The sequence below is a fragment of the Erinaceus europaeus genome, chromosome 11 (genome assembly GCF_950295315.1).
Source record: "Erinaceus europaeus chromosome 11, mEriEur2.1, whole genome shotgun sequence".
NCBI classification, from domain to species: Eukaryota; Metazoa; Chordata; class Mammalia; order Eulipotyphla; family Erinaceidae; genus Erinaceus; species Erinaceus europaeus.
Window position 1 is genome coordinate 58,745,177 of NC_080172.1, and position 18,105 is coordinate 58,763,281.

An 18,105-nucleotide genomic window follows, 5' to 3' on the forward strand; every position below is an offset into this window, starting at 1 on the left:
TATGAAGTTGGAAGGAAATCCAGAGGAGTTGGTGTCTCATAGCCAAGGAAAAGCCAGGGTAATTTCAGGAAGAGGGAATTGTCACTTGTAATAACTTGTTGTTAAGTAATGTAACAGCTGGATATTGCAACTTGTGAATCATTAGTGGGGGTGAGGGGTCTCGATGAAAATGGATGCCAGGTACAAAGGGAAGAGACCCAGTATAGCTGACCCTTGAGTAACTGGGGAACTAGCTCCATATAGTTGAAAATCCAAATAGAGCTTCTGTTTTGTTTAAAACTTCACTGTGGTATCCTGGCAGCTGAAAACAGTTGGTTTTAGGATACACCACTAATTCCCATGATACTTAGGGACGTTATAGTCAGCTCTCCATACACTCAGGTTCTCTACCCATGGATTCAATTAACTGATACTCGAGGATGGTTGAAGAGAATGCAGATAGGAGAAAATCAAATATAAGAGGAACTTGAAGTTCAAGTCCATGTTGTTTATGGGTAGACCCTACAGGCAAGTCAAATAAATACTTTGGCTATTAAAGAAAATAAAGAATAATGGATGACATAAAGAACTTTGGTCCATACTCCCAGAGAGGGAAATGATGGGGAATATGACAAGAGGGCTCTGAAGTCCAATTCCACCAGGAACCAGAGCATCTGTAACCAGGAATCTTATTTTTATTTTCTTTATTTTTTTTAAGTCTTTGTTTATTGGACAGAGACAACCAGAAATCAAGAGGGTAGGGGAGACAGAAAGGGAAAGAGAGAGACATTTGCAGTACTGTTTCACCATCGCAAAAGCTTTCCCTCTACAGGTGAGGACTGGAGGCTTTGGGGTACTTGTACATTTTAATATGTGCAATCAACCAGGTACACCACCACCAAGCCCTTGTATTTATACCAGAAAGAGGAGGCAAATCTGGAAAATACCAGAAGTCGTCAGTCACTGTTTTGCTTATTTGAAAGAGAAGACAAAAAAAAAGTGTGTGTGTGTGTGGGGGGGGGACTTGGAAGTAGTAATAGTTGTAGGTGTGACTTAGAAAGGATGTGAAGGCAGGAACCATAGAAAAATGGGCAAAAAAGGGTGTCTCACAGTAGCGCAGCAGGTTAAGCACAGGTGGCGCAAAGCGCAAGGACCAGCGTAAAGAACCCAGTTCGAGCCCCTGGCTCCCCACCCGCAGGGGAGTCACTTCACAAGCGGTGAAGCAGGTATGCAGGTGTCTATCTTTTTCTGCCCCTCTCTCTCCATTTCTCTCTATCCTATCCAACAACAACAACAATAATAACTACAACAATGAAACAACAAGGGCAACAAAAAGGGAATAAAAAAATCTTTAAAAAAATGGGCAAAAAAATATAGTTGTGTTGCCCTTCATTCCCATGTGCCTGCAGTCCTCTCTCCCAGAGGGAGACCATGCGCCCAGGACAGTTCTGTCTGCGCCTCTTGTTCTGAGTCATCCTGAATAGCATCCTCTTCAGTTTACCCAGAGACTGAAAGTAGGCACTGAGATAATCCAGTGTAGGGTATGAGCATGGACATGAACTTTTAAAGAAGCATGATTTAAAAAAGCATGATCTTTTCTAAATTGTCTTTATTCTACTCTCCCCACCCCCAGCCCCCAACACTGCTCAGCTATGGTTTACAGAGGCACAGGCATGAGATTCTCTTTGCATAACCATGCTATCTCCTCTTCCTAGTCAGAATTTTTTCTCAAAGTTCTCTGATGTGCAGCCATGTTGTTGCCTACTGTTCTACATAGGCAGAGAAACTAGCCAGACAGGAGCAGTACCGGAGAGAGTAGCTGCAAGACAGAAGACAACATGGTCAAGAATGGAAGAGAAGGACCTAGGAATTGATGGCAATGAGAGAAGCCACTATGATCTGATGACACAAAACTTGAAATTGGATGCTTTTTGTTGTTGTTGTTCATCTCTGGGGACTTGCACATGCATGATTTCATCACTCCAGTTCAACTTTTTCAGATATAAATATGCAGACAAAGAGCTAGAGAGAAAGGAAAACACTCTAGCTCTAAAGTTTCCCCAAATGCCATAGCAATCTCATGTCCTATGCCAGGAGCTCACCTCTGGGCAAAGCACGTGGCAAAGGAGGCACCTGAGCAGGTAAGCTATCTTGCTGGAATCACAGTGAGATGCTCTTAAGGGAGGGGGTGGTTCTTGAGAGGCTTCATCAGGTGACAAGCCTTCTAGTTCCTAAGGAGTGTGGGAAAGCAATGTTCCCAAGGGAGGGCTCTGGGGAAAGCAAAGCTGGTGACGAGCAAGCCATGTTTAGACGTGAGGTCTGGAAGCAGAGAATTTCACTGAGTTCTACAGAGCTTTGTTTGGGGCTGGGCTACAGGAAGCTGATAATGAATCAATTACTAGAGAGAAATGCAGAGGGACATGTGGTATTGAAGACCCAGGGCCCAAAGCATACTGCTGTGTTCTGGGCTTTCTATGGTAAGGGGCAGGGACAGAAACAGAAGACTTGAGTTTGATGTCTTAGGTCTGAACATTTGGGAGGAAAGGCATCAAAGAACCTGCTTCCCTTAGTCTTGTCACCTGTCTCAGCAATAATCTCACTGAATGGATGACTGTCCCCTTGGAGGCCAGAGCAAGGGCCTATGGCTGCCCATTTAATTTCTAGCACCACTGGGAACTCATGCACAGAGATATGTCCCAAAAAGTCTGGGTGAAGATTTTCCTAATATCACCCAGGGGAGCAAGTGGCTTATCCCATGCACACTGTAAACTTCTACAAGACAACCTTCTAGTCCTGACATCAAACCCCAGCTCTCAGAGTACAGAGGCTTCTCCAGCATCATCATCTTAAAAGCCTTCACGGTGAAGATAAGAATAGACACTTAAGGGGGCAGGTGGTGGTGCACCCAGTGGAGTGTTACCGTGTGCAAGGATCTAGGTTCAAGCCCTTGCTCCCCACCTGCAGGCAGGAAACTTTATGAGTGGTGATGCAATGCTGCAGGTGTCTCTTTCCCTCGCCACCCCTCCTTCCCACTCAATTTCTCTCCTATTAAAAAAACAAACAGAAGGCCGCTGGGAAAGGTGGATTCCTTATATAGGCACTGAGCCCCGTGACAACCCTGGTGGCAAAAAACAAATCCTGTGAGTGTGTTCTTTGGATTCTTAGTAAATGGAAATCTGTAGGAAAACTGAGCCTCTGAAAATGCACAGTGACCTAAAGACAAGATAAAGCAAAACTGCTGGTGAACAAGAAGGAAATGCCTACCTTCTGATGCCCAGAATATAGTAACAGGTTTGGAGAATACGTCCTTGCTCTTCACCCAGCTATTGTTCCGCTGTTTGGTCCATGCCGACACCTCACAGTAATAATTGCCCCGGTCTTCCTCCGTAGTCCTTTGGATTCGGAAACTGAATGTGTCCGTGTGCTCCTTAGAGAAAATGAAGTCTCCATCCTGGGCGCGCTGCTTGCTCTTCTCGCCGTACTTCAGCGTCCAGTCCCCATTCATGACCGCGAGCAGCTCATTGACCACCACGTCGTCACTGTGCCGGTTCATGCGATAATACCAGGACACTGTGAAGCGGACACCTGCCTCTGTGTTCCTGGCATTGACAACCCGACACTCCAGCTCTGTAAGGTCATCGGAAAACTCAGGCACCTTAGAAGCATTCAGGTACACCTGATAGTCTGGTTCTAAACAAGAAAGGGGGGGGGTTAAAAAAATCACATAGGCAGCCCCGAAGGTAGTGCAGTGGGCAGACTGTCAAATTTGCAAGTTTGGGGTCCCTGGTTTGACTACTGGCATTGTATATGCCAGAATGATGCTCTGGTTCTCTCACCATGTGTGTCTCTCATACTAATAAATAAACAGTGGCCTGGGAGGGGTAAAACAGATAATGCATCAAACTTGGAAGCATAGGGTGCCGAGTTTAATCCCTGGTATCACATGAGCCACAGTGATGCCCTGGTTCTCTTCTCTTCCTTTTAATCTAATAAGTAGAGACCTGAGAAGTTGTGTAACGGACAAAGCATCCAACTCACCAGCATGAGGTCCTAATTTCAATCTCTGGTATCACATGTGCCAGAGTGATGTTCTAGTCCTCTCACGTAAATAAATAAGTTTTTAAAAAATAAAAAAATCTTTTAAAAAATCAGATAGAACAATATATCAACATTTAGCAAAAGAAACTAGATGAGCACTACTCTGGATCTCACGTAACTGTGCTTATCCTACTAACTGCAGGGACAGAAAAGTATTTGGATTTGGATGGGAAGGACCTGTTATGAGTCTATCATTGCAAAACCTGTAAAAATAATCACTTCCTATGTCTCCTTAACAGATTCCTAACCCCCCCACCCCACCCCACCCCTGCCAGCAATGAAATGACTCATCTCAATTTTGCTCCCTACACAGAGTTGAGATCTGTGAGTGTTTCTTAGGAGGGCAGAGTTTCCTGAGAGGGATTTCCTGGGAAACTTGATATCCACCTTTTACCAGGATTTCCTTTGGAATCCCAAACTGTGCCCACAGATCTCCAAAGTGCCCCTCTGGAGCAGCAGTGGAGAACATTATCCCAGAGAATGTTCCAGCACTTGAAGTCCACACACTACTGTGGCCTGTGTTTCTGCCATCCTTGGTGCCCAAGTTACAGCCTTTTGGTCATATTCCTCCTGTGCTTTCTTAGTCTCACTTTACTGTTCCTTATGCCCCCCCCCCCCCATGGAACATAAACAGCATCCCGCCCCCCCCCCCCCATATCATCCTTGAACTCCCTAAGCGAGATATTTCTGCCAGTCTTGAAGTCAGTTGAGAATTTGACTCCTGCCAAGGAAGCTCATTTATGACCACCCTAGGCTGATGCCTGACATAGATTCTGACAGGGGGTAGGGGGAAAGCCAGTGTCTCCTAGCATCCCCCTGCCACTGTCACAGGACTACCATTTTCCACTTGTATAAAGCCTCCTTCTTCCTCTGATGTAAATCAACTCAATTTAATTCATTTCTGCAGGTCCATACTACTATCTTTAGTGTCCTACAGGTTGATCTTCCCACTTGCCAGTAACAGGAATGGGGATCCCCTTGTCACCTGCTTTCCTTCGCATGTGACACACCTGATGACAGTGACAGGAAGTGCTCTGCTCACCCTGGTCTCCTGCCATTGTGATGCTCTGCTCAAGACGGCCCTTTCACCCATCCAATGCCATCTCCTCTGTGCCTTCTTCCAGGGCCCCTGAATGCAACACCATTTTTCTATGCTTCCATAACCCTTATACCTACTCTATTTTGTTTGTTGGCTTTTTCTTTAGTTAGAGATAGAAAAGCAGAGAGGTAGAGAGAGAAAGTGAAACAGCAGCACCAAAGCTTCCTTCAAAGCAGTGGGGGCCGGGTTTGAGTCTGGGTCCCGCACATGGCATGGCTGGGCACGAGCCAAGTGAGCCGTTTCGCCAGCCCTCACACATGCTCTCGGATGGCAGCAATTCCACTGCTGCTGCTCCTTGCTTGAAGGTCTCATGTCCAATTTCAAATACATAGCTCTGTATTTCAATATATGTTTGCTGCCTTAATGCAAAGCTTTTATAAAATGCTATGTTTTACTGTTAATAACACTTTTACTTCTAGAAGAGAAATAACTTTCCATTTCGACAACATCTTTATTCATGCTGCCTCCATCCAGCAGCTTAGTTTTAGTTAATGTAGCTTTTTATTTATGACTCATCCAGATTATAAACCACTGAGGTCAAAGAACTGTTCCTCTGTGATTTACACTTCCAATGAAATGTGTAACATCATGGCTTTTCCAAGAGTGATTCAGTGGGCCAGGAAATGGAAAGAACTCAAAATCCACATTCCCCCAAATATCTTCTTCACGAGGGTTTGTGAATAAAGCTGACCTCTGGGATGGCTTGAAAGCTAAGCCAGTGCAGCCCCACCTGCCCAAGAAGCAAGCCCTGCTGGCAAGTGAACACTGCAGTGAAAGACAGCACCCCCCCAGGGGCTGCTAGGACACCCCCTCTGGGGAGGAGCTGCTCGAGTGGCCCTGCTGGTATGAGAACCAACATGCTACCTCCCCCCTCTAGCAAGGACCTGGCAGTGCAGATAACCCACCAAGTGTATTTCTACCACTGTGAGCACAATACAGAGCATTTTCAAAGGTTTAGCCCTACCTCTAAGCTTTCTGATCTTTTTTTCACACTGGGTTCTGACAGAGTCACTGGGTGTAGACCAGGACAAGCTCATACGTGTAGAGAGGACTGACTTGCCAGGGATGGGTGTGTTTTCTGTTTCAGCCCTGACAGTGCCCACACAGAGTATTAAGAGTCCTCATGCACATGGGGGCTGCTGTCACTGGTGGGGCCCCAAAGCTAACTGAACAAAGTATCTAAGATCCTTCATGCATGCTACAAAGTTGGCCTGAACAACCAACTGTAGAGTAGTGAGGAGCAGTGGTGAGGAGTCAGGAGTCTGTGTTTAAATCCTGGCCCAGACTTTTGCTAGCTGTGTAGCCTTGGGCAGGCTACTTCATCTGTAAAAATGGAGCTAATCACTGCAGCTACCCCATAATGTTGTTGGGAAGACTAAGAATTAAAATATACATAAAAATACTTAAACTGGTGCTTGGTCCATGCATGTGCTTGCACACACATATACATACATCTATGTTTGTAAGCCATTAGTCCTGATTTTCATTTCATAGCTGAGGAAGCAGAGCTTTAAAGTGGTCAATGACATCACTATAGAGGTCAGGGGTATCACTGTGGAGGTTAATGATCTCACTATAGCAGCCAAGGACACTGCTAGAGATGTTAATATCATCACTGTAGAGGTCAATGATATCCCCACAGAGGCTAATGACATCACTAAAGGGACCAGTGACATCAAATAGAGGCAAGTGACATCACTAAAGAGGCAAATAGCATTGCTATAGAGGCTAATGGTGCCATCAGAGAGGTCAATAACATCACCAGAGTCAAATGAAATCACTCCACAACTCCACAACAAAGTGGCAGGTCTGTGTCCTTTCTACCACCTTTCAAACATAATCTCATCTATCAGATAAACTCCCTGAGTCTACATTTAGTGTTTTTTAAGCACTGCAGTAAGAAATAGTGACTTTTAGAAATACTGACCACTAGGACTGACATACCACTGCCGAGTCATTGCCACAGGAAATCAGACCCAGTCTCCCTGACCGATGCAGTCTCAGAGACTTCCCATCTGTCTCCTTACCAACTTCAATCCTCATCCCTCAGTCCTTCTAGCTTACACCCACCCTCTGAGCTAGTGTTTCAGAGCGTTGCTTTGAAAACAAAAGTTAAGGTTGCCATGATAGGTGATAGAGAGCAGCGACTCAACTGAACACAGTGGGCACTCCATGGAACACAGGGAGGTCACAGCCAGGAGACAGATGCACTGGTCACCCAATAAGCCCCCCCCCCCCCCCAGCCCCTGGCCTCAAACACCCAAATCCATCTAACACACTCACTCAGATGCTGGTGCTCAGCAAATCCCCTGCTCTAGTCTCAATTTTTCCTCAGGCTCCAAACCTGGGCACAAGCACAAAGTTCATCGCAGTGGCCTCTTCAGAACACGTCATTCAACACCCAGTTCACCTCACACACCACCCACCTCTTCCAATATACAGAGACACAGATGCAAACATATTCAAACACACACATACAAAGACACATATATATGACATGGATATACACTATACCCACATAAGCATGCACATGTGCAAATACACCCACACACAAAGACATATACATCCAAGCCTTCATACAACAAGCACTCCTCACAGAAACATATAGCTAAAACTACATTCCAAACCAACACAGCCAGCTGCTCCTCATGCTCCAGTGGCTGACTGCTCCTGCCCCCACACTCCTGCCATCCATTCTCCAAGTTGCCTCTGTTCTGAGGATGCTTAAGTCTCACACCTCTCTCTCTTCAGTGAATACCTCATTTCCCCCAACCCAGGTTTGACACATAGTAAGTAGGTGGTCCATATGTCTTTGTGAAAAAGCCTGAAAAGCTCCAGACCACCACTCTCATGCTGGCCCTCCTCGCTTTCAGTCAAGATGACTGTAATCTTCCAACCAAGCACTGGAGTGACACAACTACCAGGTTATCTGTCCCATGAACCTCCAGTCCTGCCTGGTGAGTTAAAAACATTCTGACCACCATCGCCTAGCCTGACATTCAAGGTTCTCACAGTGTGAGTCCAACCTACCTATTTGGCCCCACTGCCTTCTGCCATCTCTTCTCAACTCTGTTCACTCAGATACCACTCACTAGTCTCTCACCACCTCCAGATCTTCCAGGCTTGCTGCTGCTCCCACTACCTCACACCTGGGACATCTATCTGCTCATCGAGGTGGGGGGTAATTGACTAAACAGATTCTCCCATCCTACCCCCACCCATGCATCTGTTGACATCATCTATATCCAAACACAGAGAAAGGAAGAGGACAAGGGAGTTGAGACATGTTTGCATCTAGTTACAGCCATTCTAGCTGGCAGGAGAACAAAATCTCTTCACTGACTTAAAGGTCCCCTTATTTTCTACTAAGGTGAAATCTTATGCCCTGTTCCTTGATAAACCTTCATTCAGACAAAGCAAATGGATTCAAAGGATAGTCAAAAGGCACTGGAACTGTACACAAGCCTTGTAGGTTGAATAAGACTTGTGTTCCTACATATGGCTGGACTCCTGCTACCTCAGAATGGCAGGAGTGTTGGTAGATTCTTATTTTACTTTTCATTTGGTGCATGTCTAGAAACACCCCTTAAATGCTGGTCTTTAAAAAATAATCATAAGAGATTGTGGCTGCTTCTCAAGGTCCATCATGTATATGAATGTTTCGTGTAGATTCTCCTTAATAGAGAATGGCTTCTTTGAACTCACACTACCACTTCTTATTCAACAGACATTCACAGAAACCCTACCACCCTCCAGGCTCCCTGTACTCTAAGGATCTTACTTGCATATTGCCTTGAACTTCAGGCATGGCAGCACGTTTTCTGAACCTTTCCAGGATCAGGGACTACCTACTTTATCCATTTACATGTGCTAAGCATGCAGTGCCTTGTGCATAAAAGATATGAACACACTTGCTGAATTGAACTAAATTTAGTATTTTGCATAAAAAATACTCATTTTGGGCATAAGCATTCTGCTGATTACTGCTATATTCTGCTTGATCTCATCAAGAAATCAGCGAGGAATGCAGTGCTGGTTGTTTTAAAAATGCTTATCAGTTAGATGCACATGAAAGTGTTTAATGGCAAAATTACATGATGTCTAGAATGTGCTTTAAATTCCTCCAGAATTGGGAGAGATTGTGTGTGTTTCTGGGGGGGGGGAGGGAGGCATGAGGGGAATAAAATAATATCAGCAAAGCACTGATAATTTTTAGAGCTGGTGGTTATTTCTGATTTTGAGAAATTTCTGGTTAAAAAACAAAGAACCCATCTACAAAGCAAGCCCCCCCCCCCTTCATAGCAAGCCCTTTTGCAGAATACTAAAGCCAGTGAATCTAGGCTCCTGTTGCTGACATTCTGAGAGGCAAGAATCTACTCCCTAGCCTTCCTTTTAGATTCAGCTTCTGAAATGACAGCCTTCCATAGTGCAGCCTCCCCCGAAAGAAAAACATTGCTTTTTCGAATATGGGTTATCAAATGAAATTGTTACTACTTTCAAAACAATGAAGAGCTTCAGAATCACTGTAAGATTTCAGAATCACTGTAAGATTTCAGAATCATCTGCAAAAATCAGATTTCTGTGCCCACAATTTGTAGGGACTTGTGAAATTTGGAGGTTTTCAAATCATGAGCCCCATGTACTCTCACAGCCATTGTGAAAGGAAAGTGCCATTAGCTCAGGGCTGGGTGGAGGCGCACCTGGTTGAATGCACATATTACAAAGCATAAGGACCCATGTTGGAGTCCCCAGTCCTCACCTGTAGGGGGGAAGCTTTGCAAGTGGTGAAGCAGGGTTGCAGGTGTCTCTCTGTCTCTTTCCCTATCTCTATCTCCCTCTCGATTGCTGGCTGTATCTATCCAATAAAAAATAAAGATAATAATTTAAATAAGAAAGTAACATTAGCTCCACTTTACAATAGCATGTAACATGTGTGTTCAGCCAGGGGTGCACCTCCTGGCTCCTATCAAGTACTTTCTAAATGCCAGGTACTTTGCTAGATCCTATCTTTGCATTTCTATTTAATTTTCATGTATGTTTTCCCCCAAACAAACAGACTAAAACAAAACAAAACAAAACACAATCCAATGACCAGAGGAATTCCATGCAAGGACCAAGGCCTTGCAGAGTATGTGAGAAGAATTAAAGGAAAGGGTTTCAATCTACAACCTGGCACCCACTAAAAGGAACCTTGTTACATGACCAGTTATAAGTGTTTTCTCAAAGCCTGTCACATCCCAGAAGACCAGAGGAAGGGCAACAGCTGAGGTACTAATCCTAAACTGTGTATGGGAGGGCCATGGATTCCTACGTCTTTAGCTGAGCTATCTTGGTATAGATCATTGTATGAATAGGCTGTCTGCACAATTTTGAGGGAGCAAGGAGCAGGAGAAGGCACCCCTTTCTTTCTTAGCTGATGAAGGTTTTATCCCCTTGGACTGGGCAGGCATTTGCAGCAGCTGAATAAGCTGACTAATTGTCAGAACTGCCATATCAACATTTGCACAACAGCTAAATACCCTTTGAAATTTAAACAGAGAAGGTTAGAAAAAAAAAAATTGCTGAGTTGTTGTTGTTTTGGGGGTGGGACACCACCTCGTTTTAGTACAACTATATTACACGCTGGTACTTAACCATTTCAGAGGAATGGAGGTAACTTCACTTGGCTGGGATTCCCATGACCCACAGCCAGAGCAACACTCACACAGCTCCTCTCTTCATTCTCACTCCTCCCAGTGAGGGCTGAGGGAATTACCAGCTTTGGGGGGCTAGAAGAGGAAAGAAACTGGGTGTGGTCAGCTTGACCCCCTTCTTTATGGGAAACAGCTGCTACCCCTATATCCCTAGGAAGACACCTAGGGTTTCCTTAGTAGGGAAGTCAAATTACATGCTATATACCACAGACATGTGCAAACCAATGTTATTTCAGTAGATTTAAAAAAAAATTATTTATATTTATTTTTCCCTTTTTATTGCCTTTGTTGTTTTCTATTGTTGTAGTTATTATTATTGTTGATGTCATCATTGTTAGGGCAGAGAGAAATGGAGAGAGGAGGGGTAGACAGAGAGGGGGAGAGAAAGACAGACACCTGCAGACCTGCTTCACCACCTGTGAAGTGACTCCCCTGCAGGTCGAGAGCCGGGGGCTCGAACTGGGATCCTTACACTGGTCCTCGCATTTTGTGCCATGTGCGCTTAACCCACTGCACTACCGCCCGACTCCCTTCAGTAAATTTTTTTACAAGAGCAAGGCAGGGAAGAATATTTATACACTGACCCTTCCAAAATCCAGTAAGTCATCATCACCATGAAAATGTATGAAAGGCTGGAGAACTAGTATAATGTTTATGGAAAAAGACTTTCATGCACGAGTCACCAAAGATCCCAGGTTCAATCCCCAGCAACACCAGAAACCAGAGCTGAGTATTATTCTGGTATGTGGGGAAAATGTACTCAGCATTCAGACTCTATATTAAGCAACTTGTATGCATTATGTCATGAAATCAGGGGTCTCAAAGCTTAATTCCTTGAGTAACACACCTCCAAGGTGATGGGGCAGGATGCTAGAGCTGCCCACTTGCCAGCCTACCACGGGAGACAATTACAGCTGATATGAGTTGTCGGTAAAATTCTGCAGATCTAAATCTTAGCTCCACTATATGGCACAGAACTCAGAAGTCTCTACCAAGCACTTAGCAGATTAACAGATCCTTTTAAAGAAAAATAATTACCTTACTGGCTGGCATGCTGGCACGCTGTAGGAAGAGGGGATGAATGGGCTCTGGTGGAGAAGAATGCAAATCAGGCTTCCCAGCCTGAAGGCAGAGCTCAGTTCTCCCAGCTCCTGAACCCAAGGGCTGTGTGGGACCCTTTCCAATTAACACCACACAAGTCTGAGACTTCCAGCAGAGAGCTCAACCACGAACCAATTAGTATCCAACTCTTGCCAAAGGCTGATTTCAGCCATCTGATAGCAGAGAGAGATGGTTACTATGTAGATTAACTAGCCATTCCTCCAGATTCTCTCCAGTTTAAGTCATGAACTAAATTGGATCTGTACAAAGCCACATTTGTCCCCCAGAATAACATAGCTTCTTAAAGACACTCCTTCACACACTTAAGATTTATGCCCTCAGCTTCCGCAGAGAGAAAGATCCATTTAAACAATCACTTAGAGCCTTATGTAAAAGAAGAGTCAAAAGCAACTGTCCATTACCTTATCCAATGCCCTTTATAGAAGAAGAAGAAAAAAAAAAAAAAGCAAAGGGTAAATCCAGTGCCAAGGAAAAGTTTCTCTCTCTGGAAGAGTTTGTTTTCTATCATCGGAGGAAAACTGTATAATCACATCTCTTTTTGTTTCAACTTAAAAAAAAATTTTTAAAATTTATTTAAAAAAGAAAAAATTAACAAAACTGTAGGATAAGAGGGGTACCACTGGGGGTTGGGTGGTAGTGCAGCAGGTTAAGCACACATGGCGCAAAGTGCAAGGACCGGCAGAAGGATCCCAGTTTGAGCCCCTGGCTCCCCACCTGCAGGGGAGTCACTTCACAGGTGGTGAAGCAGGTCTGCAGGTGTTTGTCTTTCTCTCCCCCTGTCCTCCCCTCCTCTCTCTATTTCTCTCTGTCCTATCCAGCAGTGACGACATCAATAACAATAATAACTACAACAATAAAAAACAAGGGCAACAAAAGGGAATAAATATTAAAAAAATTTTTAAAAAAAGAGGGGTACAACTCCACACAATTCCCACCACCAGATCTCCGTATCCCATCCCCTCCCCTGATAGCTTTCCTATTCTTTATCCCTCTGGGAGTATGGACCCAAGGTCATCGTGGAATGCAGAAGGTGGAGGGTCTGACTTCTGTAATTGCTTCCCCACTGAACATGGGCATTGACAGGTCGATCCATACTCCCAGCCTGCCTCTCTCCCTCCCTAGTAGGTTGGGGCTCTGGGGAAGCAGAGCTCTAGGACACACTGGTGGGGTCATCTGTCCAGCGAAGTCTGGTTGGCATCATGCTAGCATTAAGACTTCAGGGGCAAGTTCAGTTCAGATATAGTAAATAATTCATCCTCAGCACCTTGCTGTGTCTATTTTCTTTGATTATATTTTTTCTATACCCCTTTTTGATCCTGACTTTATTTTTATGTCTTCTATTTTAATTTGTTTTATTTCATATTCCAACTTACATCTCGTTTTTTCCCCTCTTCAAAAGTAGGGCATACATTCTAAGTAAAAGAGTTTTCCTGTCCTCTTGAAAAACAAAACAAACAAACAAAAAACATGGTCTTTCCAGAAGCTACAAATGACCCTGGATTTGCCATACTCTTCCACAGTATCTTCTAGTGTGATGAATACAATGGAACACAAGGAGGCCTCATCTGCTCCACATCCATATTAACTCAGTGTATGTACCCCCAGCACATAAAGACAGGATGGCCCAGCCTTGGGAACTCTTGGCTCTAAGGTCTCTGCAGCAAAGGTAATTCCCAAAGGCAAAAGGCTTCTGCATAAGAAGGCCATGTTGGGACAGACTTGACCCTCTCCACAGTTGTTTCTAAGTCAGCCTAAGCTAACCTTTTGAAAATAAGAGAAACATTATTTGGGCAGCGGTACACCTAGTATGAGTGCTCATGTTATCATGTGCAAGGACCTGGGTTTTTGTCCCTTGTCCTCATCTGCAGGGGTAAAGCTCCATGAGTGGTGAAGCAGTGCTCCAAGTATCTCTCTCTCCCTATCTCTCCCACTCTTTCTGTCCTATCAAAATAAAAAAGGGAAGGAGGGAGAAATGGCCTGTGGGTGGTGGATTCATAGTGTAGGCACTGAGCCCTAGTGATAACCCTAGTGGTAATTAAAAAGAAGGAGGAAGAGAAGGAGGAGGAAGAGGAGAAGTGGCAGAAGCATTAACTACTGTCATGGATTCCATTTTTTCAGAGATGACTTACAGTCATACTTCCTGCCCAAGTGCCATTCTGCAATGTAATCTCATTATTCTCCCATTTAGAAGGTCTCAGTCTAGCAAGACAGCTCACCTGGGGGTGCCTACTTTGTTACACATGCAACCTAGGTTCGAGCCCCTTCATAAGACCTCAGGGAAGAAGCTTTGATGTGGTGGTATCTCTTAACTGTCTCTCTTTCTTTCTCTCTGGAAAAGCTGGTCTGGAGCTGAAGTCCCAGATGACCAACAAGAAAACAAAGCAAAATAAGAGATCAGATCTCTTTCTCTAACCACTTGAACGTGGAGAGACTGGGTATTATCTTTAACCAGTAAATAAGAGGAAGTGACACTGTGCTGGCTCCACGTGTCACTTTTAGCTGATTAAGTTCTTTTACCTCTTGACTCTTAGAAGTTAGGAGCCATGAAAGTACTGTCATTGTCTTCAAAACTGGTGCTGGGATCTGGCAGTGGTGCACCCAGTGCAAGGAGCCAAGTTCAAGCTCCCCACCTGCCAAGGGAAGCTTCACAAGTGGTGAAGCCGTGCTCTAGATGTCTCTCTATCTCCCCTTTCATCTCAAGTTCTCTCTGTCTCTATCAAAAGGAAAAGTAGAAAGGAAGAGAGAAAAAACTGCTACCAGGAGTGGTGGATTCTTTATGCAGGCACTGATAACCTTGATGGAGAGATGGAGAGATGGAGAGACAGAAACTGGTGCTGTGTGGATCACACGCTACTTGGAGATGGTCTGGAGGACTAGACATCATGTGGGGACAGAGAGAGCAGCCCAGGATCATGCTGATATGTGCATGAAAAAGCCATCTGGCAAGGGATTCCCCAGCCCTGGCCACCCCAGCTGTCACATGTACCTAGAGACTAACTCCACTGAGTCTTTCTCATTCATCTCAAAACCACAAGCAAAAAGAAAAGAACTGGTTTGCAGAGGGGGAAAGGAGGCAGTACTTGTCTCACAGAGTTGCTGTGGGATTAAATATTTAATGCGTACAATGCACTTATCCCAGTGCTTGGCACACAGTACATGTTCAATAAATGGTCATTTTTTGTTTTCAATCTGCAACATAGCAAAGTTGAGTCTTATATAATACCTGCAGAGGGGCCCAGCCTTCTCAAGAACTCTGATCACAGCACTTCATTGTCACATAGGGGAAGATGACCCATAAATGCTGAACTTTTGGCAAGTCACCTGTTGTTCTGTATTTTTTGACCATTCCTAAGGAAATTCCAACCAGCCCCAAGGGACCCATGACACAAGACACACACACACACACACACACACACACACACACACACACACACACACACACACACACTGCATATTCAGAAACTGTCACAGAGTGTCAGGCTAGGTCTGAGTTAGTTTCTAGGCAAAGGCTGCAGAGAAATATTTATGCTGTACCCACACACAACTTACCTCCTGACAAGTGTCTAAGCAGCTGCGATGATGTAAGGCCTAAGCACAGGGCAGGAAGAGGAGATTTAAGAAGAAGGAAAAGAATGTAGTTTGTGTTTATACCATTTGCACTCCTCAGAGGCTTACCCTCATACAAATGTCTCTGAATTGCGTTTTTTTTTTTTTTTTGCAATTCTTATTTTTCTATCCACATTTTCAAAACATCTACTTATTTCTCTTCTGTGTTATTCTTTTCAGATAGAGACAGAGAGGCATAGAGAGACAGTGAAATGGTCCACAGCACCAAAGCCTCCTTTAATGAAGTGGAGGCTGGACTCAAACCTGAGTCATGCACATGCAAGGCGGCACACTATCCAAGTGTGCTCTTTTTTTTTTTTTTTAAGATTTATTTTATTTATTTCATGAGCATCACTTTGGTACATATAATGCAGAGGGATCAAATTTGGGACCTTATGCTTGCAATTCCAGAATTCTACTACTGAGTCACCTTCTGGGTCACTGGACTTACTAATATCTGTAATGGGAGAGAGACTGAGGGAGGCCAGAGCACCATTCTAGCATATATGGTCCAGGGAAATCAAACCAGGTACTTCACACAAGCCCTGTGCTCTACTACTCTACCATCTCCCTGGCTGCCTGTATGTGAACACCCAGTGCTAGTACTGACTTCCCTATCCCACTCTCCAATGTCTGTCAAGTGCCCACCCTCTCACTACAAAGCTGTGTGTGGCACAAGGCTTTGGCACCCTAGCATTGGTCAGAGAAAAGGAAAGAAAGCTGACGATTTGAACGGTGGAGCCAACACTGCATCAGAAAACAAACAAGAAAAACCTGAATCCTTGGGATCATAAGAAACCTGTTTCCACTGTGAGATCTCTTTTATTCCTCCTCTCTTTCTCTCTCTGGAGAGCTCCCTTCCTGCTTTCTGACAGTCCCGGTGTCTGCCCCTGGGCATGCTGGGATCAGTGTAGAGGATTTCAAAGGGGCCCTCAGATTGGAGTGCAGGCAGCACTTTCTGGCAGGGGGAAAAAAAAGAAAGAAAGAAGAGTCCCTTGAGCTGCAATTCTAAGTCAGAGGAGGGAGGGAGAGTTGACAGCCCCACAGAAAGCACCAAGGAGCAGAGCCACGAGACAAATGCAACTCCAGAGATGAGAAATCTTCTTTGGGGGCTGACAACATCTGTTTTATTTTGAAGGTTGCTAAGGAGAGCTCTAGCTGGGCCAACACTGTTCCAGTTCAGTACTTCAGATCTGGTCCCTTGCATGGGGCTCAGGCAGTAGGGGAGATAAAAGCTCGCCAGACAAATCCTGCCCCTTTCACTTGTGAGATATCACTTTGCTACCAGAGATGGCTAATATGTCTCCTAGTCTCACTCTGAATTGGATGCATCTTCTGCTTAAGTTCTTGTTACTATTCTCCGTGCCCCCTCCCCTCTGTGCCCTCCTGCCAACTTCCCATCTTTGCCAAATAAAGCCCTGCTAGGGAAAAGCTGAGAAGAGAACACCCACACTGCGAATGCAAGAGAAGATTTTTATGTAGAGCTAAGTTTGGGTAGAGGTCACGGCAGGAGGATGTTTGGCATCAGACAAAGGAGGCAATGATTTCCTGGCCTTTGAAGATGTTTTACCCTCTGATAATCAGAGCCATGCCAAATGCCTTCATCCAGGCTCAGAACAAGCTGTGGAATCGTAGAGACCAGGGTTGAAACAAAGAAGCATTTGCCTGGCTGGCCTGGAACTGTCTTTGCAATAATGGAGGTAGGAACATGCCACTTAACCCCATCCTAAGCTTAACAAGAATTAATTGTGAGACAATGACAAAAAAGTCTAAAGGATCTGTCCTAGAGGGCAGGAACATAAGGAAAATGAATAATAATGGAGACCCACTTGTGCCGCCACTGAGGAAGGTATCTGGGTGAAAAAGTCCACCAGAAAATCCAAGGGAAGCAGGAAGGTTCCTGCACTAAAACGATATCTGTGGGGGCCAGGCAGTCGTGTGTGTGGTTAAGCACACACATTACCATGTGCAAGGACCCAGGTTTGAACCTCATTCTCCACCTGCTGGGGAGAAGCTTCACAAGCAGTCAAGCAAGTACTGCAGGTGTCTCTGTCTTTCTCCCTCTCTCTCTCCCCCTTCCTTCTCAACTTCTCTCTGTCCTACAAATTGAAAATAATTAAGTCGAAAGAAAGGAAGGAACGAAGGATGGGAAGAAGGAAAGAAGGAAGGAAAGAAGAGAGGGAGGGAGGGAGGGAAGGAAGGAAAGAAGAAAGGAAAAAATGGTTGCTGGAGCAACAGATTCATTGTATTGGCACCAAGCCTCAGCTATAACCCTTGTGGCAAAAAGGAAAAAAACAAAACAAAGTAACACTTGCAAGGACTGGGTGGTGGTACTCATAGCACCATGAGCAATGATGCAGGTTCAAGCCCCCTATTCTCACCTATGGGGTGGGGGGGTAGCTTCAAGAATGGTGAAGAAATGCTGAAGGTGCCTCTATTTTTTTTTCTTTCTCTCTCCCTCTCCATCTCAGGCTCTACAATGAAAAATAAAAAGGCTATCAGGAACAC

At 44.7% G+C, this 18,105-nt stretch overlaps 1 protein-coding gene across 1 annotated transcript in view; it reads right to left on the bottom strand.

Moving 5' to 3' along the window:
- The window catches only part of PTGFRN (prostaglandin F2 receptor inhibitor), a 112,670-nt gene that overhangs the window by 30,689 nt on the left and 63,876 nt on the right, over positions 1–18,105 (bottom strand). The window contains exon 5 of the mRNA XM_016189308.2: positions 3,244–3,669. Coding sequence (XP_016044794.1) covers positions 3,244–3,669 — 426 coding nt within the window. The remainder of the gene's footprint in view (positions 1–3,243; positions 3,670–18,105) is intronic.